Source organism: Canis lupus, chromosome 2 (assembly GCF_011100685.1).
Source record: "Canis lupus familiaris isolate Mischka breed German Shepherd chromosome 2, alternate assembly UU_Cfam_GSD_1.0, whole genome shotgun sequence".
In the NCBI taxonomy this organism is placed as follows: domain Eukaryota; kingdom Metazoa; phylum Chordata; class Mammalia; order Carnivora; family Canidae; genus Canis; species Canis lupus.
This window is the reverse complement of record NC_049223.1, coordinates 78,464,321-78,486,380: the sequence shown is the minus strand read 5'-3', so window position 1 is coordinate 78,486,380 and position 22,060 is coordinate 78,464,321. Positions and strand designations below refer to the sequence as shown.

The following is a 22,060-nucleotide window of genomic DNA, read 5'->3' as shown; positions in this document are numbered from 1 at the left end:
TACTTTCTCTGCCCGAGCCTTGGTTTCCCCATTTGCACAATGGAGGAGAACCGTCTCTGGCCCCCTCATTCAGGGACACTGGAAGGAACACAGGAGGCTGAGATACAGTGGCCAAGAGTTCAGGCTCTGGAGCCTGAGTGGAGTTTGAGACTGACCAGCTGTGTGACCTTGAGCAGGCTACCTAACCTCTCTGGGTCTCAAGGACCTTCAGTAACATGAAGGTAATAATAGTAGCTATCTCCTAAGGTTATTGGTAGGTCAGCCGAGGAAACCCAGGTAAGCACTCTGTCCTTGGCAAATTCTCAATGAGTGGTAAGTTCTCTATGATTATTTTTATTATTATAATCATCACTCCCCTCCCTGCTGTAGGAAACCCTTGCCCCGTGGAATTCATTCTTGTCACCGGGCCCAATCCACACACACAGTGCACGCTGATTCAGCATATATTCACCACGCTGTGACAGTTACATCCAGGGCTACCACGTAGCACAACAAGGGCGGCGGCACCCTTCACATCACATCCTTGTGACCACACCCCAGTAGTTCTGCAGTGCACAGCTTGAGTGGCCGCACAAGGCACATCTGATCGTGCCTCCCAAGAGCAGAGAGTGAGCGGCTGGCTTCTCACCTGCACCTGCTCTGTAGGTGCATCAGTGATGCCTGGGGGCTGGCGGGCAGCCTGGCATGTGGATGGAAGAGCAGGCGTTCACCTGGATTTACTGGGACTGGGGGAGAGTGGTGGTGTGGGAGCCCCCTGGGCCTCCAGGTGGTCAGCCAGCCCCTACACCTGCGGCCCGAAATATGGGAAGCCCAAGGGTGGTAGAGTCCTGGAGCTCTAGACTGTGCTTGGTTGTCTCTGCAGGGCTCCAGCCTGGCTTCCTGGGGGAGGGAACACTGTCTCTCTGCCACTCCCCTCCTTCCAGTTCCTTTCTTTTCAATCCCAATGCCTTCCACTTGGGAAAGGTACAGGTGGAAATTCAGAGCTCGTGTGGGGCACCTGGTGGAGGGTAAGAGCGAGCTATGTGGAGGAACCTGGGAAGGCAGCTCAAGCCCCCTCTGCGGTCAGTCCAGCCCGGGGCAGGGCCCCTGGGTCTCGCTGGCACAATCCGGGCAGCCCAGTGGGTTGGGGTCCATGCCATGGCTGCAGATCTGGGGGCTCTTAGCCGGGCTGGTAGCGGCAGGAGGGGAGGCCCCTTCCTGGTCCAGCCCTGTTGGCACCTGGGCTCGGGTAGGGTCAGTGGATGTGGCCACTTTGGGGCTGTCTCCGGGTGTGGTCTTCTCTGATGACGAGGTGGTGGCTGCCCGGTGAGGCTCTTCTTGGGGCAGGCTGCCCGGGGCCAGCAGGAGCCCCTTTTCATCCCAGCCCGGCTTGGTGTGGATGCCCACAGTCTTCAGGATGACGTCCATCTTCTTGGCGTAGTCCAAGTGGCCGCTGACCTGTAGGAGGACAGTGAGCGAGGGTCATGGTGGGTGGTCAGAGCTTTGCCCTTCCCAGGGCGCCCAGCTAAGCTCCTGGGCCTCACCCTCTCCCTCAGTTACCCGATCACCAACGCCAAGACTCCAGCTCTCAATGACTCTCAAATCCAGAGTGGGGTGGGAAGCCTCTGGGGTGGGTTCATGGCCATTCTAGAATTTATTTTTATTAATTTATTTTTAGGTTTTACTTATTTATTCATGAGAGACACAGAGAGGGAGGCAGAGACACAGGCAGAAGGAGAAGCAGGCTCCCTGCAGGGAGTCTGAAGTGGGACTTCGATCCCATGACCCTGGGATCACGACCTGAGCTGAAGGCAGATGCTAAACCACTAAGCCACCCAGAGGCCCTCATTCTAGAATTTATTAAATAAAGATGAAAGATGTTTCTTTATAAAATCTGGGTCCTTTGGGGGCAGGAATTGTCACTAAGACAAAGGTTGAGAACAGAGAAGTGCCCACCTTCTTCCTCAGAGAATAGAGATACCCCCACTTTTGTGTTGGGATGTGTCAGTGAGTGAAGGGAAGGGGTGACTGGGAATGCCCTCTGCCTGACGGCGGTCATGGACAATGCCCCACACGTAGTATGTCCTTAGTACATTGTGGATGAACTCCGTGCACACGGTCCTTTGACAGGTATTGGCTGCTAACTGTTGATGAAGGAATAGAGCCTTCGAGAGGTAAGGTGACTTGCCCCAGGACATACAGCCAGGATCCGTCAGAGTTGGGTTTTGAATGTGGACCTACTGTCCTCATTGACAATGAGTTGGGGAGGGGAACTTTGAAAATCACTGTCGTTTTACCGAAGAGGAAAGCAAAGTCCAGAGAGGGATGGTGGTTTGCTTCGCGACACACAGCACGTGAGGAGCAAAGGCGCATGGGGCTCTGCTTGCAATGCTGCAGCTGGAGTCTGCTCAGCTCAGCTCGGCTCCTGAAATGCAGCCCTGCGCTCTCCCCCCTCAGTCCAGGGGGTCTGCTCAGGACAGAACCTTTCTTTTTGTTTAGAAAGAAGGCAGGAAAAACACGGGGGACCCTTAGGGAACCACACAAAGGCTCAGTTGATAACATCTGCATTTCCATTTGAATCACAAATCACACTGAGCTATTCAAATGTGTTTTCAAGAACACAAGATGACAATTTCCCGTATGGTTTTGTTATTTTCTTACAACCAGAACCTGCTGGCGACTCCCTTCCTTACCATCTTCCTTCCTAAGAGGAATGAAAATGAGGAAGGTCCTGAAGGAGAGAGGAATCTTCCTCCTCTCTCGCTCTCTCTTTTCTTCTTCTTCTTCTTTTTCTTTCTTTCTTTCTTCTTTCTCTTTTTCTTCTTTCTTTCTTTCTTTCTTTCTTTCTTTCTTTCTTTCTTTCTCTTTCTCTCTTTCTTCTTTCTAGATTTTATTTATTTTAGAGAGAGCGAGAGAGAGCGAGCACGCAAGTGGGAAGGGTAGGGGGAGGAGAATCCCAAGCTGACTTCACACCCAGTACGGAGGCTGACGCAAGGCTCGATCCCAGGACCCTGAGATCATGGCCTGAGCGGAAAGCAAGGGTCAGATGTTGAACTGATTGTGCCGCCCAGGCGCCCCTCGTTCCTTTCTTTACAAACGCTTTAAAACAGTGTTCAGTGAACACGCACACGTATACATGCATATAAGGGGCTTTTCAGATCCCTGGGTTCAGGGTGGAGGTCAAGGTGGAGGTCAAGGCAGCGTCTTCCCACAGAGGGTGGACATTACTGGCTGCAAGGCCCTAGAAAGAACCTAAGTTTGGGGTCAGAGCAATGGGGTTCCGGCCTCAGCTTTCTCATACTAGTAGTGGGTGAGTCCTTACAATGTCCTGAACTCCAGCTTCTCCATCTGTGACATGAGGATCCTGACACCCATCCTGAAAGTCTACTACTAGAGTCCAAGGGCCTGGCACTTTGTAGGAATCAGCATATGTGACCTCTGACTATTATGTTCCATCTATGGCCCAAAACACTTTCAGAGGGACCTCACCCAATTCGAGTTAGTGATACGTAGCTCATGGGGTGGGAGGGAAGAAATAATACATACAAGCCACGAGGTACCGCACCTGGCACATGGCCAGAGCCATGTAACTAGGAGCTCCCTTGCCTTAGTGTCCTTGGGAGGGGTGATGGGGGACAGAGGGCAGGGTCCTAGTGGGGCCGATCCATTTGGGGACCCCAAATAGCTGCTCAAGCTCTAGCCATCACGTCTCAATTCCAGCCAGCAGAAACCTAGACCCACAGGGACAAACAGCTGTTGAAGGGCTGGTGCTGGGCTGCTGCTGGGCCGGGTGGAGGCAGACAGGAAGGAAGGCAGGTGTTCGTGGCCCCTGGCTGTAGCTGATTCTGGGTGGAAATCCCACCGTGCAGCTCCTCCAGCCCTTCCTTGGCTCCACGCTGGCCTGGGTCTCAGCCAACCCTGGTCTCCAGCTGCCACTCTGCAAAGCCCCAGGGGGACAACTCGCTGGCAGAGTCCCAATGGAGGGAATCCCATCTCGAAGGGACGGGAGAACCGAGGTGAGGCGGGTGGGAGAAGGATCTCTCCTCGGTGGTGGGAAGGTCTGTGTGGCTGATGCACGACCACCTCCCTGGCTGCCTCCATGGAAACGCGCCACCTGTCCACATTCACCCTGGGTGTCACCGGGGCTGAGAAGCCCTCCCTGACCTTCCCACGCTGGCTAGGGACCGTCCCCGGGCTCCCCTGTGGCAGGTTCTCTGCGCCCATCATCTTCATCTGCTTGCTCGTCCGTGTTCTCTGACGGACTGTGGGCCGAGGGAGCGTAGGGAGCACTCCCGAGTCACTCCGCGCCACGCGCTGTCTGGACGGGCCTCAGCACCGCCCGCTGCTGCCTGGCGAGGCACCTGGGGATGTGCCCAAACCGGGCTGGCTGTCCCCCGCCTCCCCCGCCCCAGGCTCCTTCCAAGCCTACCAGGCCCCATCGGGTTCCTCTACCCCCTGGGCCTCAGTGTCCTCCTCTGTACAGTGGGGCCGGCACGGCACCTGCTCCATGTGTGCTGGTGTGAGCAGTCAGGGAGCTGACCCATGGGCCGGAGCCCTTGACCCGGAGCTAGAGGTCACTGACGGGACCCCACAGACCACGCAGGCCGCACAAGTGCGCTGGCGACGAGCCTGGGTTCTGGGGCTCCAGCACTCGCAGGCAGCCTCAGCTTCCCCGCCTGTGCGTGGGGCCGCTCCGGGACCAGGGGCCTGGCACCTGCTGGCTTGGTTGTCATTAGCTCGTGCCCCGCCCTGTCCGAAGTTCTGGAAGTCCGCTGGCGTTTCCTCTGGGACGTGAGGAGTCAGGAGGCCCCTGTGCTGGGTCTCTCGTCTGCCCCCTTCCAGAAACTTCACGAGCCCACCCCTTCGGTGGCAAAAGCCCCACCTGCCGCACCCCTGTGCCTGCACAGCGGAGGCCGAAAGGCAGGTGGGGGGCCTGGCCTTCGTCTGCTTGCCTCCCCCCACGGAAGACGCTCCTCCCGTCTGTGGCCCGCAGGGAGGAGGCCCAGGCAGGCCTCTGCTCTGAGCACCAGGCGGCCTCTCCTCTCCGCCCGCAAGAATTTTCAAGAAAAACAGGAGGGCAGCACAAAGGCAATGCTGATTACCTCCAATTTACCCAGAAGAGAAAGGCACTGCTTTTCGTGCTGTGCTCCTGACGTGTGATACAGAGCTACGATCCCCTAAGAGCCGGGAAGCCGCTCCAGAGACGGTCTGAGGAGGGGGATGGTCTGAGACGGTCTCAGGGGCAAAAGAACCAAAGGTAGTGGCAGGGCCAGGAGGGGAGGGGATTGGCATCTAAATGAAGGCCTACTGTGGGCCAAGCATCCGACACGCGCTGCCTCCCCTGGAAGGCAATTCTCCACATTTCATAGATGAGAAACTGAGGCACAGAGAGGTTAAGCAATCGGCCCAAGGTCACACAGCCAGCACACCAGCGGCAGAGCCTGGCCTCTCTGGGGCCAAAGGCTGCGCTCTTGTCACCGTATCCCACTCAGGGGCATCCCAGGACAGAAAGCGGGTCTTGCCAGGGCCCTGTGGTGTTTACAGGGAATTTCATTTACAAGGAAGTTTCTTCTGATCCTTTTCACTTTTGATTTAATAGGACAGCAAGCCCTGGACATGGGGCAGGAGGCCTCGCTCTGGTCCTGGTGTCTGGTCACTCCCTGGCCCCCAGGGAGCTGGACAGCACAGCCCTGGGCCTGGTGGCAGGGCCCGGATCCACGGCCTCTGGCCGTATGAGCCCATTCTCTCAGGTCTGTTTTCCAGCCCGTGAGGTGCAGGTGCCCAATACGTACCAGGTGCCTGGCTCCGGCCCCCATCCAGGTGCGGGTGGGGGCTGCTGTGAAGCCCAGCGGGGAGCCCGGGTTCTCCCGAGTGCGCCTCCCCCACGGGGTCTGGGTGTCTGCTTGCAGGCAGGGTGGTGCCTTATGCGGACCCTGGGGAAACAGGGATGGGCCCGGGAGGCGCTTGGCCCTCGAGCCTGGCCGCCAACAGCGCAGGAACTGGAAACCAGCGCTCTGGCTCTCGTGGGGCCTTGCGTCGCCAGGATCTGCACTGGCCGCAGTGGGCCTGTGATGCAGCTGCAGCTTAGCGCCCGCACCCTCCTGCCACCGAGCAGGAGCGATGCCCACTGGCCTCAGGCCTGGGTTTGAGTCCCGCTGTGTGGCCCTGGGCAAGTCCATCAGCCTCTCTGAGCCTCGTGTCCCCATCTGTACAGTGGGACGTGGTGCCGGCAAAGGCGGAGGGCAGAGCTGGACACGGACACCGTCCCACGCGAAGCTCTCAGCTCCCCGTGACAGGCACGTGCAGGTGGATGAGGTTCCTTCAAGCCTGAAGGGTGGCTCGAGAACCCCAAGCTCGGTTTGTCCCACCCTGTCCCCAGCAAGAATTCTTTTGAACCATCTGCATGCCCGACCTCAGCTTAGCCTTGGATGTCAAGGACCATGGGGGGGCGGTCAGGGGGGATTATTTCCCGGTGTCCCCTGCGGGGGCGGATGTCCTACATTATAAATAAACCCCAGATGATTCCAAGGTGGGGGTTCTGGGAACACCGTCCCTGCTCTGCATGGCAGAGGGGCACAGCCTGGCAGGCAGGGGCTTCCGTTGCGGTCTCGCCCCAATCCACCTGCGACCTGTGGGTGCTCTCGGTACTTGGGGGGGAACCGGGCTGTCCTGACGAGTAACTGGGGGTGGGGAGCGAGGGAGGGCACTACTGTAGGGTGCAGAGCGCGAGCTCTGGGGGTGCACACCTGGGCTACTCCCAAGCCTCAGTTTCCCAGTCTGTGACATGGGCACAACCATGACTGCCCCAGGGGCTGCGTGAGGATTAGAGACAATGTGCATAAAGGACCTGGTGACAAAGGCCCCAGCTCAGAGACGTGCCCGTCAACAGGAGTTACCTACCCCCCCTCCCCCCACCTGCCCCAAGCAAATTCTTACAGTCTCCCTCCTCTGGGGTGAAATGGGCCAGTGTCCCAGGGCCCGGGGAGGGGGCGGCTGGGGTCCTGAAGCAGCCCCGCTGGCAAATGCAGGGCCCCAGGCAGGGTGGGCGATACTCACGACAGAGGACAGGTCCACGTTCTCCACCCTCCTGTCCTGCAGCAGCACGGGCCGTAGGCCGGCGACGCGGAGCCGCATGGACGACGTGCGGTACACGAAGCTCAGCAGCCAGTCCCCGCTGCGGGCAGAGACGGGGCGTCAGCCTCAGGAGCCCCGAACCTGGCCCCGGGATCCCCGGCGGGCCCGGGATCAAGTCCCGCCCCGGCAGTTGCTAGCTGCGTGAGCGTGGGCCAGCTGCCTGGCCCCCCAGCCTCGGTCTCCTCACCGCCTCTTACCTCCCAGGTGGGCAGGGGCGCACAGTGAGGCACCGCGTCATGGACACGGCGCTCACCCACGTGGATATTCGGGAAGCATCTGGTCCAATGTTGCCTCCCGCCCCAGGCCCTCTTGCTGGGCCTGGTCTTCCAGCGTCCAATGGGCTGTCATCCGTCCTTCCAGAATTCAGCTTGGACATCACCCCCCCAGGGAGTGCCCCTGAGCCCCTCCACCTGGTATTATTAATCCTTTAAGCCTCATGTGCTTGGAACATGTGCTCCTTTGGGGACATGAGTCCCATGTCCTCTGTGTGTCCATTCTTGGGTCTTTTTCCTTTTCTAGGCAGAGAGCTTACTGACGGCAGGACTGCGCCTTCGTCCTATATCCTGTGTCCTGCGCTGGGGCGGCACTCCAGGGTGGGGGCCCAGCCAGGTAGGCTTCTGGCCCCCCCCGCCCCCAAGCTTTGTTGAGGCAGCAACCACAACCAAACTCTGGATTTGCTGCCACATGGCCAGTGGGACGGCTGCCTCGGCTACTCACAGGCCTGGAGGCCACATGCAAGCAGGGGTCCCCCCTGGTCCTTTTACTGTCATCCCCTCCTCACAGGGTATTTGGAGCAGAGGCCACAGGAGCGCCCCAGGAGGCCCACCGTGGAGTTACGCGGGCCTGCCTCAGCTCACATCCTGGCTGTGCTGTGTGACCTTGGCCAGGCCCCTGAGCCTCTCTGAGCTTCAGTTTCCTTATGGTACCACAGGGAGCAGTAAGTACCGCTCGCCCTGGCTGGCTTCCAGAAGGTTCATGGAAGCTCAAGTAAGTGAACGGATTTGCAGAGAGCTTTATTAATATATATTATATACACTTAAATATGCTTACTTTTCGGTAGTTTTGGCCTGAAGCTCCCCGCACACGGACCCTCCACTCCCCACGTTTAAGGAGGTTCCAAGCAAGTAGAACACCTCTGCAGGCCAATTACATGAAATCCTGGTTGGTGCTTAGTTTAAGCAAGAAACTACAGTGACTGCTGGTCTGTGTCCCCCCACACCCCCCAAGTCTCCCTCCTCTTCCTCCTCCTGCTTTCTCTCTAGAGAGATGGCTCGGGATCTCACAAAATAATTGAAAACCAAGTTTATTAGCCTCAGGTTTGCAGCAGAACAGATGGGTTTAATAAGTTTTTGCTGCTTTCATATCGCACCCGTGCAATCGTAATTCTTTCCCTTTGTTGTTCATGAAAAGCACCAAAAAATCATGTGCGATGTGAATGGGCCCAGTTATTATAACTGCTATAGTTTATTGGGCAACTACTATGTGCCAACCCTTTTCTAATCTTTCCAGAAGCCCTGTGCAGCAGGAGGGAATATTATTCCACAGATAACTGGCAGAGCCAAGATTTTAACTGGGGACCTTTTTTTTTTTTTTTTTTTTTTTTTTTTACTAGATAAAAAGTAAGAGCATGAGTGGGGGTCAGGGTGGTGATGGTAGTGAGGGGCAGGGGCAGAGGGAGAGAGAGCTCCTCAGGCGGACTCCCCACTGAGCGTGGAGCATGACCTGGGGCTCGACCTCAGGACCCTGAGATTACGACCTGAGCCGAAATGAAGAGACGGATGCTTAACTGACTGCATCACCCAGGGGCCCCAGCTGAGGTCCTTCTGACATCAAAGCTTCGTCGGTTCTTTTTCTTCTCTTGTTTTTTAAAACTATCCTTATTTGGGCAGCCCGGGTGGCTCAGCAGTTTAGTGCCGCCTTCAGCCCAGGGCGTGATCCTGGAGACCTGGGATCGAGTCCCATGTCGGGCTCCCTGCATGGAGCCTGCTTCTCCCTCTGCCTGTGTCTCTACCTCTCTGTCTCTCTGTTTCTCATGAAAAAATAAATAAAATCTTAAAAAAAAAATCCTTATTTTAAAAAATCAAATTAAAATCTCTTTTTACCTCCAATCTTTAGGGGTGGCCGTTGTTACCAGTTTCCTATGGTCCTTCGGGACCTTCCTGCGCATTTACAGACACCTAGATACTCAGATGTACACACAGAAGTTTTTCCCCCTCATACATGGAATCCTAGTCTGTACCGCTGCACTTGCCTTTTCCCTTTTTTTCCCTCTGTACCTATTCTTCCATTTGTGGTCATTTAAATTGTTTTAAATATTTAGTTATAAATGAAGCTGCCACGATTCTCTGTACATCCATTTCTGTGCGTGTGTGTACCTAGTACAGCAGGATCACAGAAGTTAGAATGTGTGGGACCAGAAAACTGGGACATTAAAAATTTTGGTGGATATGGCCACTTGTTCTCCAAAGAGTATTTACTAAGTTCAACTGTCGCCAACAGCATATGGCGGTGCTGTTTCTCCACATCTTTACCAACGCCTGATGTTATTCATGTGTCAGATCTTTGATAATCTGATGGGTGATAAGTCGTATCTTACTGATTTTAATCTGCATTCATTTCATTCATGATGAGGTTGGGCATCTTTCAAAATATTTGTTGACTGTGGGGCGCCTGGGTGGCTCATCCGGTTAGGTGTCCGACTCTTGATTTTGGCTCAGGTCATGAACTCAGGGTCATGAGATCAAGCCTGCATCAGCTTCTGTGCTCAGGGGGCAGTCTGCTTGAGCTTCTCTTCTTCTCCTTCTGTCTTCCCATCCCCCAATGCACGCTCTCTCTCTCTCAAATAATTTTTAAATTTAAAAGTTAATTATTAAAAATTAATAATTTTACATTTAATAATAAATTTTATTTAATAATTAAAACTTATTTAATATTTATACATTTTTTAATTTTAAATTTAAAAAAATTTATTGACTATATTTATTCTGTGAGTTTATGTGTAGATATCCTTGGAACACTTTCTTATTAGCTTCATTGATTTGCATGAGCTCTTTATATATTATGTCTCTGTCTTTTGCTTCTTTGTTCTTCCTACCATATCCTAATTCTAAGAACTCAGCTTAGAGTATAAGTGATAGAGCCAAGCTGATGGTCAGAACTCCTGTGTCCTGGCTAACGGTCTCTGCCTGTGGCGGAGAATTATCTTTATCGTTAGCTCTGAACTACACAGCTGTTGCTCTGGGCGAAATCATCAAAATGATAAAGACTTTCCCAATTTTTTCCATTTAGTTTTGGGTCCTACTTTGGATGATCGGGCTTAGGTCAAAATTAAGGTAGACTGGTCTCAGTTTTCTCATTTGTAAAAGGGGATTAAAGTACTAACATCACAGGGTTTGGGGGAGGATTAAAGGAGATCATGACCCCAAAGACAGGGTCTGGCAGGCGGTAAGAGTCTAATACTCAGGATATCCGTCCCCCTCACATTGCGGCATGGTTGCCTTTTTTAGTTTTGACTTTTTGATAATTGTCGATTTCAATGTGTCCTTTTCTTTTCGTTTCTTTTCTTTTCTTTTTTTTTTTTTTTAAGGATTTTATTTATTTATTCATGAGAGACACACAGAGAGAGGCAGAGACACAGGCAGAGAGAGAAGCAGGCTCCATGCAGGGAGCCTGATGGGGGACTCAATCCAAGGACCCTGGGATCATGCTCTGAGCCACCCAGGCGCCCCTCCACATGTCCTTTCCACTAGATGTGAGTCCCTCCCATCCTACCCATCTTTGTATCCCGGCCCAGCCACAGCCTCGGGCCCAGAATGCTGGATGATCCCGCCTTTCTTCTAACCTCAGCTGGGAGCCTCTTCCTCCCCACAAACCCGAAACATATTCTTTAGAATCAGGAATCCAGCACTTTGCTCTTTCTCTACTCTTTGCCTTTCCAACGATCGCCCCTGACCCCTGGCTTCAGCGGAAGCTGGTGACCCCACGGGCCCTCACTCCAGCTCTGCCTTCTCTGAGCTCTAGTGCCACGTTTCCTGCCGGTTGGTGGAAACGTCATGTTCGTGACCCAGTGGATCAGCTGCCTCCCCCGAGTCCTACCTCCTCGTTTTCTAAATTGTTGTATTTTAAGTTGTGTTCACAGAGTCTACAACTAGTCAGCCAACCTTCCTGTTTCCTAAACTCCAGACCTGTCCTCGGATCTGAGCCCAGAATGTCACCTTCTTGTCAACAGCCTGCGCTTTGATCCACAAAATGCAGATCCCTTATCTAAAATCTCGGAGGCTGACTGTGTTTCAGAATTCAGAATAATGCCTTGGATTTTAGGGAGGTGATCCAGCTTGTAGCCCGCACATCACATAATCCACCTGCAAGGTTTGGGGTGGGGCCCCAAAGTCATCCAGCCCAAAGCCCAGTGGGAGGAGTAAAGCCTAGAAACGTCTCTCGGCAGCTCAGGATGCACCAAACCTGGGGAAAAGCCTTTGATTTCAGAGCTTCTGGATTCTGGTGTCGCACTCGAGCTTCCAGATGCCTGACTGGAGCTGCCTGTTTTCCCGACCAGCTTCCCCACCAGGCACTGGGTTCCATGGGGCTGGGGCTCCTTCCCTAGTGCACCTGGCACGAGGCTGGTGCTCACGAGTGTGCTGAAGGACTATCCCAAGGCCGACGGTGCTGAGGATCCACAGTAACATCCCGTCACTCACAGAGCATGTGTGCACCATGTGCAACTCTGTGGATCACTTAACTATCATCACAGCCTGGGGGGAGTTACTACTATCATTTCGCTGTCCCCCCCGTACACATGGAGAAACTGAGGCCAGCATGAAGTCCTAGGTCTGTGCAATTCTAAATCACTGCTCTTAAACACTGTTACCCCATCCTCTGCCTCATTCGGAGGCTGATGGGCCCGAGCACCTTCTCAGGCTCAGTGGTGGGCTTCATCTTTTCTTCCCCAAAGTCTGGGGCATGGCCTTGACCAGAGTTCCTGAGGCATTCTTCTGCAAGGCCACACAAGGGGCACCTCCCTTCCAGCCTCGCTGCTGCCGGCCCTCAGGCTCCCCCAGGTCCTGCCAAGGGTTGTTGCGTGGCTTGGGTCCCTGCTCCTCCAAGGTGTGGGTCCCGGCTCCTCCAACCTTAACTGCCTGTTCCGTCACCCTGCCTAGCCTCAGGTGCTCTGAGAGCTCGGCCCACACGCCCGCCCACCCCTTCCCACGAGGCATCCACAGACCTCATGCTGGGGCCCCATCTTTGTTTTCCAGTCCGACCCACTCACCCACATCCTCCACCCCCAGATGATGGTGACCCCCGTGGCCTCTCCTGTCACCCTGCTAGCTGGACTCAGGCCTGACACAGGGAGACACTTTACCCTCATCCTATGGGGATGGAGGCTTCCCAGGTCAGAACGCCTTGTTCCTAGCAGGCCAGAGCCCCACTGGTCCCGGGATCCTCCAGGACAGGGGCCAGGCCTCGAACACCTGTGTCCCCAGCACTGGGCCCGGGCACGCTAAGTGCTCAGTTAGTACCATCACCTCCGGTGCAAGATCTGGACGGACCTGCAGTAGCCGTTAATGATTCTCCCTGACACCACCTTCCGGAAGGGCTCCCAGTGCTTGGCTTCTCCTTCCACGGGCGCACCCAGCAGGACGACGTCCTCGATGATCCCTTGGCAATCTAGGGAGAGAACCCAGGAGAGGCCGTCAGTGTCCCTGGCCGCAGTGCGTCCTGGAGGGGACTCTCCAAGAGATGGGTGTCACACACATATGTGCAAGCACATGTGCTCACCCCACACATATGCTCACACGTGTCTGTGCACAGGTAGTCACGGGGGCTTCCACCCACGGAGGCCCAGGCCCTGGGACTGCTCTCTTCCTGCAAAGCACCATTCTCCCCATTTTAGGGTTAAGAAGAACCACAGACATTGTCGAGGTCACGTGGCTAGGAAGTGACATGGCCTGAGCTGGGACCCAGATCTAGTCTCACCATCTGTGAAGCGCCCAACCAGCTATGGACTTGGAGGGGACATCTTCCTTCAGGAGGGACCGGTGGGCCCCGGGTCATTGTGCTTGCCAGGACGGAGACGCCACAGCCTGCCTTGGCAGCAGTTCCCTGGGGCCCGCGCAGCGTGGCGGGACAGCGGGAGGGAAGGGAAGGTGGGGCCGACTGGGTCCCAGGACAGGGGGTACATTCATCAGCTGCACTGACCAGTTGGTTCAGGAACATTTCGGGCGGGGTTATTCAAAGTGGGATCCAACCGACCAAGGCTGGCCCGTGGACTGTTTGTCCTTTCATTTATTAAAGATTTTATTTATTTGACAGAGAGAGAGCATGAGAGCGAGCACAAGCAGGGGGACTGGGAGGCCGAGGGAGAGGGAGGAGCAGGCTCCTCGCTGAGCAGGGAGCCCGATGCGGGGCTCGATCCCAGGACCGAGATCATGACCTGAGCTGAAGGCAGATGCTTACAGGCACCCCCGTCTGTCCTCTAAATACAGAGAGAGGGAAGCAGCAGTTCTCCCTCGTGGCGGACTAGGACCCAGCAGTTCACAGACGGGCGTGAGAGTGGACATTGAGAAGCACGGCTCCCGGCCAATGAGAGCTGCACATGCACCCCCGTCCGGTCCCCCTGTCCCGTCCCCCCGACTCTGTCACTCCCTGTCTTTTCCCCTGCTGTGGTTTTCTTCCTGTCGCATACTGTTTGCTCATGTTGTCTAGGTTCAGTGAGGGCAGGTGCTCGGCTGCCTCAGTCACAGCTGTGCGGCAGCGTCTAGAACAGTGCCTGGCAGGTGCCTGGTGCTCAGGAAAGATCTGAACGAACGAACGAAGAGTAAGTAAGGTGGCATCTCTCAGGGAAGCCAGTATAGGTACTTTGCAGTTGCAAGGCCCTAGCTTCAAATAACGTCTGAGTATGGGACTTGGCTGGGTCACTTGCCTCCTGGTGGGTAATGACCCTGGCCTTGAGGGTCTTTATTTATTATTTTTATTTTTTGAAAGAGATTTTACTTATTTATTCAGGAGAGACACACAGAGAGAGGCAGAGACACAGGCAGAGGGAGAAGCAGGTTCCCTGTGGGGAGCCCCAAGTGGGACTCGATCCCAGGACCCTGGGGTCATGACATGGGCCGAAGGCAGATGCTCAACCATGAAGCCATCCAGATGCCTCTGGCCCTGAGGGTCACAGTGTGGGAAAACCCCAGCACAGGTGATGCACAGGTGAAGTGAGTGTGCCCTCCCCCTGTCCCGCGCCTCCACCTCCCCAAAGGTGGTTCTGTCTTAGGATTCTGAGTTTCTGCAGGTGCCGGGAAGCCCTATGCTCAGTGTCATTCCTGGGGAATGTGTCCAAGAGGGGTGTCCCTGCTCGCTGAGTGACACAGGCCTGGTGGCTTCCTCTCTCTGGGCTCCAGTTTCTAACCAGAGCACTTCCAACTACTCTGTTTGGGATTCCATGTCTGAGGAAAGGGTTCCAGGCTAACAGGTGTTTGGGAACCTCTGGAGTATCACGTGTTCTAAGAGCTCCTGTGTCTCTGATGTTGAAAGATGCCATGGCACAGAATTCTGATTTCGCTCCTTTTGCTTCCAGGAGGATGATAACCCGACAGAAGGGGATTTAAAACTTCGGGAAGCTGGCAGTGCGTGTGCTGAATAGAAAGGATGACTCAGTGGCCCCTCGGTGGATGGGCTATTTCAGGTGCTTATGTGGCTGGCAAAGCTGAAGAGAATGGGATTTTATCCTCCCCCCTTCTCTTTGTAGCCAAGGAAACTGGGTCTCAGAGGGGATGGGACATGTTCAAGGCCACACAGGAAGTGAGAATAAAACTGAGACCAAAGCCCAGACTGCACGGGCAGCAGCTGGGTCCCCGGGGCCATGCTCTCTGCTGTTTGCACTAACAACACGAAGCACCGTGATCACACGTGGGTCATCACTGCTCCCAGAGTGCCACGGAGGGCCACTGGCTGAGCTCAGCAGCTTTGTGGCCAGCCGTGGTAAAGCAGCATCCCTGGTGGGTGGCCCTGAGCCACTGCCAGGATCCTGGAAGCGGCTACTAGAAAGCTCATAGGAAAAACCAGAAAAGGTAGTTGCCTGTGACCTTGAACTGAGACCAGTAGTCGAACCTCACAAAACAGTCCAGGCCGGAGCCAAAGCAAGTCACGGTGGGCAGTGAGCTGGAATTGTATTTACCCATCAATGATGCCTGGCTGGCCCTTTGTCATCAGGCTGTTGGCCACACTCAGATGCATGCCCCAAAGAGGGTTTGCTCTCTGTGAGGTTGCAAACCTGGAGACAAGCCCTGCGGCAGGCTCTCGGTAACGCACCGGCGTTAGCTCAGGAGGTCGGTGAGAATTACTTTAGACCCATCCAAGGTAAAGTCCTCTACGGCAGGTCATCACCACCTGCCTGTTCCAGGGAATGGGATGGTCCAGCACGGAAATCTGGGGTCAGGAAAAAGAGGAACACTGGCTGCTGTAGTAGATGCTGGGAAGGAAAAAATGTCTAATTTCACCATCTGGTCCCAAACCTTATAATACCAGAACATTTCATTCTTTCAGGAAAAAAAGAAAATTCTCACTCAGGTCCAGCTTAGTGTCAAGCTTAGTGTCCTCACTGCCTTCTTGCTGCAGGGACAACGAATGTTTGCCGAGACACGTTTGGATTTACTCCTATTGCTACCATCAAATTTTCTTCTTCTGAATTTTTTTTTTTTTTAAGAGAGAGAGAACACGTGCACTCTTGGGGGCAGGGGAGAGGCAGAGGGAGAGCAAGAGAATGTCAAGCAGAGCCCAATGTGGGGCTCGATCTCACGACCCTAAGATCATGACCTGAGCCACAATCAAGACTCAGATGCTTAACGGACTGAGCCACTCAGGTGCCCCTGTTCCTGTGAATTTTTAAGGTGTGAAGATAATTCTACAGCTTTACAAATAGATTTTTAATGTAAAGGGAGGGAGGGATACAACATGCATTCATTTATCTTCAAGTCAGGAGACTTGGAGGCTTTTGAGGCTTGGATTTCTCACTTAAAAAAAGATATTTATTTATTTTAGAAAGAGAGAGAGAGAGAGAGCAGGCACATGTGCAAGGGAACATAAGCAGGGGGGAGGGGAAATCCCAAACAGACTCCACACTGAGCCCAATGCAGGGCTCGATCAATGACCCCGAGATCATGACCTAAGCTGTAAAGAGTCAGATGCTCAGATGACTGGGCCCCCCAGGCGCCCCAGATTTCTCACTTTTAAACACAACTCTGTGAAGACAAACCATGAGAGACTCCTGTCTCTGGGAAACAAAGGGTTGCAGAAAGGGAGGCAGGTGAGGGGATGGGGTAAAACTGGGTGATGGGCATTAAGGAGGGCACATGACGAGATGAGCACTGGGTGTTATACTATATGTTGGCAAATGGAATTTAAGTAAAATTAAAAAAATAAAGTGTTTAAAAAATTATAAAAAATAAAAACAATTATCTGTATATTTTTAATATCCTGCTTTGTTACCAGTGTTATAACTGGTGCAAAGGAGGCTCTGAGCCTCCAGGAGTTCGGAAAGAAAAGCCTGGCCAGTTACGTCTTTACCTCTGCACATCTAGTCCTTTCTGTTGCTCACATGTGTGGTGAAAAACGTTTCTTTCCCATACTTTCTTTGCTTCTACCTCTTATTTTGATTCTTAACACAGGAGCCAGAGTGATCCCTTTAAAATGCAAGCTGTAGGCATGAGGCGTCTTTCGGGGGGTGATGGAAATGTTCTAAAATTGGGTCGCGGTGACGGCTGCACAACTCTGTATGTTGAATAAAAGTTACTGAATCGTACACACAGAATGGGGGATTTTGGGGTCTGTAAATAATGCTGTAGGAAAGTCAGACCGTTTCACTCCTGCGCTCAAAACTCTCCTGTGGATCCCATGTTCCCTGGAGTCAAAGTCACTGTGACAGCCGTCAAGGGCCCAAGTGACCTTCCGGATGCTTCCACCTTGCCCACTCTGCTCCAGCCACACCGGCCGGGCTGTTCCCTCTTCTTGAATGTTCTTCCCTCTAATACCCTCCCCCTCACCTCTTTGCTTAACTGCCACCCTCCCAGGGTAGACGAATGCACCCTCCCCCATGTGCCTCACCTTCCTTCTTTGATTTTTCTCCATTCCCTTAAGACTACCTGACTTTCTACCTGTTTTATTTTTAAAAGCCTCATTTATAGCCTGTCTCCTACTAGTATGCAGGCTCCCCAAGGGCTGAGATTGGTCTTTTTTTTCCCCTCTAGTGAATCCCCAGTGCCTGGAACAGTGCCTGGCACAGCTGCTGAGTGCGATAGCTATTTGTGGAATGAATGAAAGCAAGCAACGCAACTGAGCAGTGTGAACCTTTCACGTTGAGAATACATGCAAAGAGGCTACTTCTTTTTCTTTTCTTTTTTTTTGCTCTTGGCACAACTTCTTCCCAGCAGCTACAGCTGGGGATCTCTGAAGGCTGGATAAAAGCAAATGAAGATGCTAACCCAGCTGAAAATAAACGGACGCATCTTTAACTGCTGTTCTCAGCCCCTACAGTTGCTCAGTTCTAGAGCTCTGTTCTGGGGGAGCGGAATTTAGATAAATCAGTGTATATCTTGCTTGCCACACTTCTCACGACTGCAGTCTGAAACGGGCAGAAAGCAAGTAGTCTTCAAGTAGCTTCAGTGGTCTGAAACTACCACTGCCCTTGTCTCCTCCCCTGGCCTCAGAGGATGCGATCCAAAGGCTCACGGTAACCTTCCCAAGACCCTGATGTCAGCTGTATTTATAGACGCCCTTGCGTCTGGCCTACATACGAAGTCTCCAGGTCGCCAGCCCCTTCAGCTGATTCATGGTACAGCCCAGGGGTGCCCGATCTCTGGGGCCAGAGATCCAGAGCGACTCCAAGGACCTAAGAAACTGCACAAGCACCAACTGCTGTTGGCCAAGCCAATGTCTCCCATGACTCACACATCAGGTGTCATGATTTCAAGACTGTGCAGATGCTGCGGTGACTCACAGGATGCTTGGTAAGGCCGCTTTTGGTCATTTCATATCTCAACCAGGAGACCCTGACAATAGGACTGCCACCGGGGGCAGGTCTGTGAAGACATCTGCCATTAGAAAGGACCCACATGCTCAGGAAGGCTAGGACTCACCGGTCCAGGGAAAGCAGCCTGGCCTGTGGCATGAGAGAAACCTGTGTTCGAATCCCAACATCGCTGTGGTCTGAAATGAGGTCAGTCATTCAATAATGTGGATTCTCGGGGCACCTGGGTGGCTCAGTGGTTGAGCGTCTGCCTTCGGCTTGGGTTATGATCCCAGGGTCCTGGGATCGAGTCCCTATTGGGCTCCCCGTGGGGAGCCTGCTTCTCCCTCTGCCGTTAGCTGAGGAGGTCGGTGAGAATTACTTTACTTGTCCCTGCCTCTCTCTCTGTCTCTCATGAATAAATAAAATCTTAAAAAAAATAATGTGGATTCTCAGCTGCCTTATCTCAGCTGTCAGATGGAGAAAATATAATAATATTGATTCTCCAGGGCGGGAGAGAGAGGCCGTATGTTCAGGGCAGCGTCTGGCACAGGGCTTGGTCCGTGGTATCTATGTTCCCACATGATCGGTTTGGAACCAGGTGGAAATGGAGTGCACGAAGCAAGTTTTTGCAGACGGCCCGACCACTTAGAGAGGCATGCCTGTTTCTAGCCGGCCACTGGGCGCAGGTGCGGCGGTGGCTCAGCAGAGGGGGGCAGAGGCGATGCCCGGCAGAGGGTGGCAGGGAGAGCAGAGCCACTTCCTCATTAAAGCATAATCTTTAATTGTGATAAAATGCACAGAACATAAAATTTACCATCTAACCATCTTTAAGTGTACAGTTCAGTAGCCTTCAGTATGTTCCCATTGTCGCATTACCCAGCCTCACTTTTTATCAAGCAGAATTTAATTAATTAATTAATTAATTAATTAATGATAGTCACACAGAGAGAGAGAGAGAGAGAGAGAGAGAGAGGCAGAGACACAGGCAGAGGGAGAAGTAGGCTCCATGCACCGGGAGCCCGATGTGGGATTCGATCCTGGGTCTCCAGGATCGCGCCCTGGGCCAAAGGCAGGCGCCAAACCGCTGCGCCACCCAGGGATCCCTCAAGCGGAATTTAGATCTTGTCTTCACACGGTTCTGGCAGTTCACACTACACTCCTGACAAGACACTTTCATGCCCTGACACTCTGAAGATTGTCTTAGCTTTTCAAAAAACCCCCCCAAAACCAAGAACTGGGGGTGCCTGGGTGGCTCAGTTGGTTAAATGTCCGACCCTTGGTTTCAGCTCAAGTTGTGATCTCAGGGGTGTGAGACTGAACCCCAGGTTGGGCTTTGCGCTCACTGGGGAGTCTGCTTGAGACTCTCTCTTTCCCTCTGCCACTCCTTCTCCTCTTTCCATCTCTTAAAAAAAAAAAAAAAGAAAAGAAAAAAGAGAACTGAGAATAGACAGCGTCTTTATGACAGCAAATTTGTTTACACTATTGTGTTGGTCTTGAAAACTATACAGATTAAGTTTTGTGAAACTAAACAGTCTTACAACATACCCAGGAGGGTCGGTTCTTCCAAAGAGCCCCCTGGAGAATCTTTTTGTACAGCGAGGGGACCCTGTATCACTGGGGACGACCCCTCCTGGCTTGGCCTTTGTCATTTTGTCTTTTCCATACAGTAGGCTTTCTTAAAGTGAGGCAGGCCTGTGCAGAGCTTTTCAGGTATTTCCAAACAACTCCCTCTAGGAGTTCGCAGAAATCTCATCAAACGGCTGGAAAGGCGACATCACACACTCCCACATGCCTATCACGTTGCCAGTAATGAGATTCTCCTGGCCTGCAAAGACCAAAGGATCTCAAACTTGAGAAGCAAAAAAAGAAGCATTTTTCTCTCTTCTGGCGCGGGGGCGGGTGGGGTGGGCATGTGTGTCGGGAGCGATAAGGTAGGAAACGGGGGAGGAAATTATCTCCTGACTGCGGGTCCAGAAAACAAACCTTGAAGGAAATGATATGAACTGCATCTAATACAAACAAAATCCACTCCAAAGACATGCACATGCATGCGCTAAACACACAGACAGAAGCAGCCAGAAAGGGAGGGAGCAGGTGGCCGGGCAAGAAGGGAGCTGGAGAAAGGGAAGCTCTGACTGTCCCCTGCCTGCCCAGGAATGAGGTTCACACTGGAAAGAATCGCCTCAGGGAGCCTGTCTGGATATACTGTAAGGATCTGGGATGAATCCTCTAGGAAAAGAGTAAGGCTTCATCCCCCACTTGGATTCCCATCTCTTTGATCTAGCTGTGCAAGGTGGTAAGCCTGGCACCCGCATCCCGGGACCCTGGGAATTGATCTCCATGCCCCGCCTCTCCTTGCTCTCCTCCGGGGGACAGAAGCCTGGTCTGTCTGAGGACAAGGCAACTGGTGGGTGCAGTCCCCTGGAAGGGAAATAAATCACATCACACGTGATGTCTGCTATCATGGAGATGAGAGAGCCAGCTGACCGAACAGCAGTCCGCTCTGCATGTCAGCTGGTATCTAGTGACAGCTCAGAAGCAGTTTTCAGCCAAGTGGGAGCTTAGGGATTCAAGGGCCACGATGCCCAAATGCATCTGTGTGAGCTTACTGACAAGCTCTTTTGCCTTGGGTTTATCTCACAGACATTAGGGGTGGTGATGCTGGTCCAGCCTCGTAGGGGCTGGGCATGAGACTGGACAGAGAAATCTTGCAGCAAAAGTGTTTTTTTTTTTTTTTAAATTTTCGTAAACAAAATTCTAGAATTTGATTTTATAATTCCCTCCTGTTTCTTTATCATTATTACTGTCACCACAGCTTACTCTGAGAGAGGCTCAGTGCTTTATATGCATATTATTTCATTACTTCTCATAAGGATCCCAGGAGGTAGGTACAACTACTCCTATTCTATGATGGGAAAAGCTTGCCTCAGAGACACTAGGGTTTGTCCCAGTTCACACCGTAAGTGGCATCGTGGCATTTGATTATTCCTATGTGTTCTCTCCTACTCTCCTGTCCCCTCTTCCTTGTCTATCAAATATAAACTTGAACCAAAATCTATGTTTATGGATGACCGTGACATCTTCCACAATTGCATATGAAATGCGGGACACACACAGGCCGCCAAGATGAACATTTACAATTTGGTTGACTCAGGAGACGTATTAGTAGGTTAAAATTTGCTAAAAGGTTAATGATGTGTGCACAGGATAGCCATCCAGGCCACGGGTACGTGACCTTTTGTTTCGGTAATCTCTGGCTCATCTGACAAACCAAGTGGGTGCACAGATAATTGCTAAGAGAGAGAAAGCATGGTCCTGGGTTCTGGGCACTGTGCTCGATGTTCTTTCTATATCGTCACTGCTTTTTGTTTTTGTTTGTTTTTAAAGATTTTATTTTTAAGTAATCTCTACGCCAACGTGAGGCTCGAACCCACGACCCCGAGATCAAGAGTTGCTTGTTCCACCGACTGAGCCAGCCAGGAGCCCCATCCACTGCTTTTTGAAGTAGATCCTTGGTGGTTATTGCAGCAAAGGTCTCTTATAAACTTGCTCAGTGTGAAAATATCTGTATCTTGAACTATAGTTTCACCAAAGATAGAATTTTAGGTTGACTGCTCTTTTTCTTTTTCCTCTGGCTTCTATTGTTTTTTTCTTTTTTTTTCTGGCTTCTATTGTTATTCTGAGAAGTCTCATCAGCCTAGTTGAGCTTTCTTTGTAAGTGATGTTTTCTCCACCCCCCCTTTTTTTAAAAAAGATTTTATCTATTTATTCATGAGACTCGTAGAGAGAGAGAGAGAGGCAGAGACACAGGCAGAGGGAGAAGCAGGCTCCATGCAGGGAGCCCGATGTGGGACTCGATCCCAGGACCCCAGGATCACACCCTGGGCTGAAGGTGGTGCTAAACCGCTGAGCCACCAGGGCTGCCCTCCCCTCTTTAAAAATCTTCTTTTC

At 52.7% G+C, this 22,060-nt stretch overlaps 1 protein-coding gene across 5 annotated transcripts in view; it reads right to left on the bottom strand.

Moving 5' to 3' along the window:
* Positions 1-425: 425 nt before the first annotated feature.
* TMCO4 (transmembrane and coiled-coil domains 4) overlaps positions 426-22,060 on the bottom strand; it is a 91,171-nt gene continuing 69,536 nt past the window's right edge. For all 5 annotated transcript variants that reach the window (XM_038531775.1, XM_038531774.1, XM_038531777.1 and 2 more), the window contains 3 exons: positions 12,660-12,777; positions 7,036-7,153; positions 426-1,437 (listed from right to left, as the gene is read on the bottom strand). In XM_038531775.1, the coding sequence (XP_038387703.1) occupies positions 1,063-1,437; positions 7,036-7,153; positions 12,660-12,777 (611 nt within the window). In that variant the 3' untranslated portion in view covers positions 426-1,062. The remainder of the gene's footprint in view (positions 1,438-7,035; positions 7,154-12,659; positions 12,778-22,060) is intronic.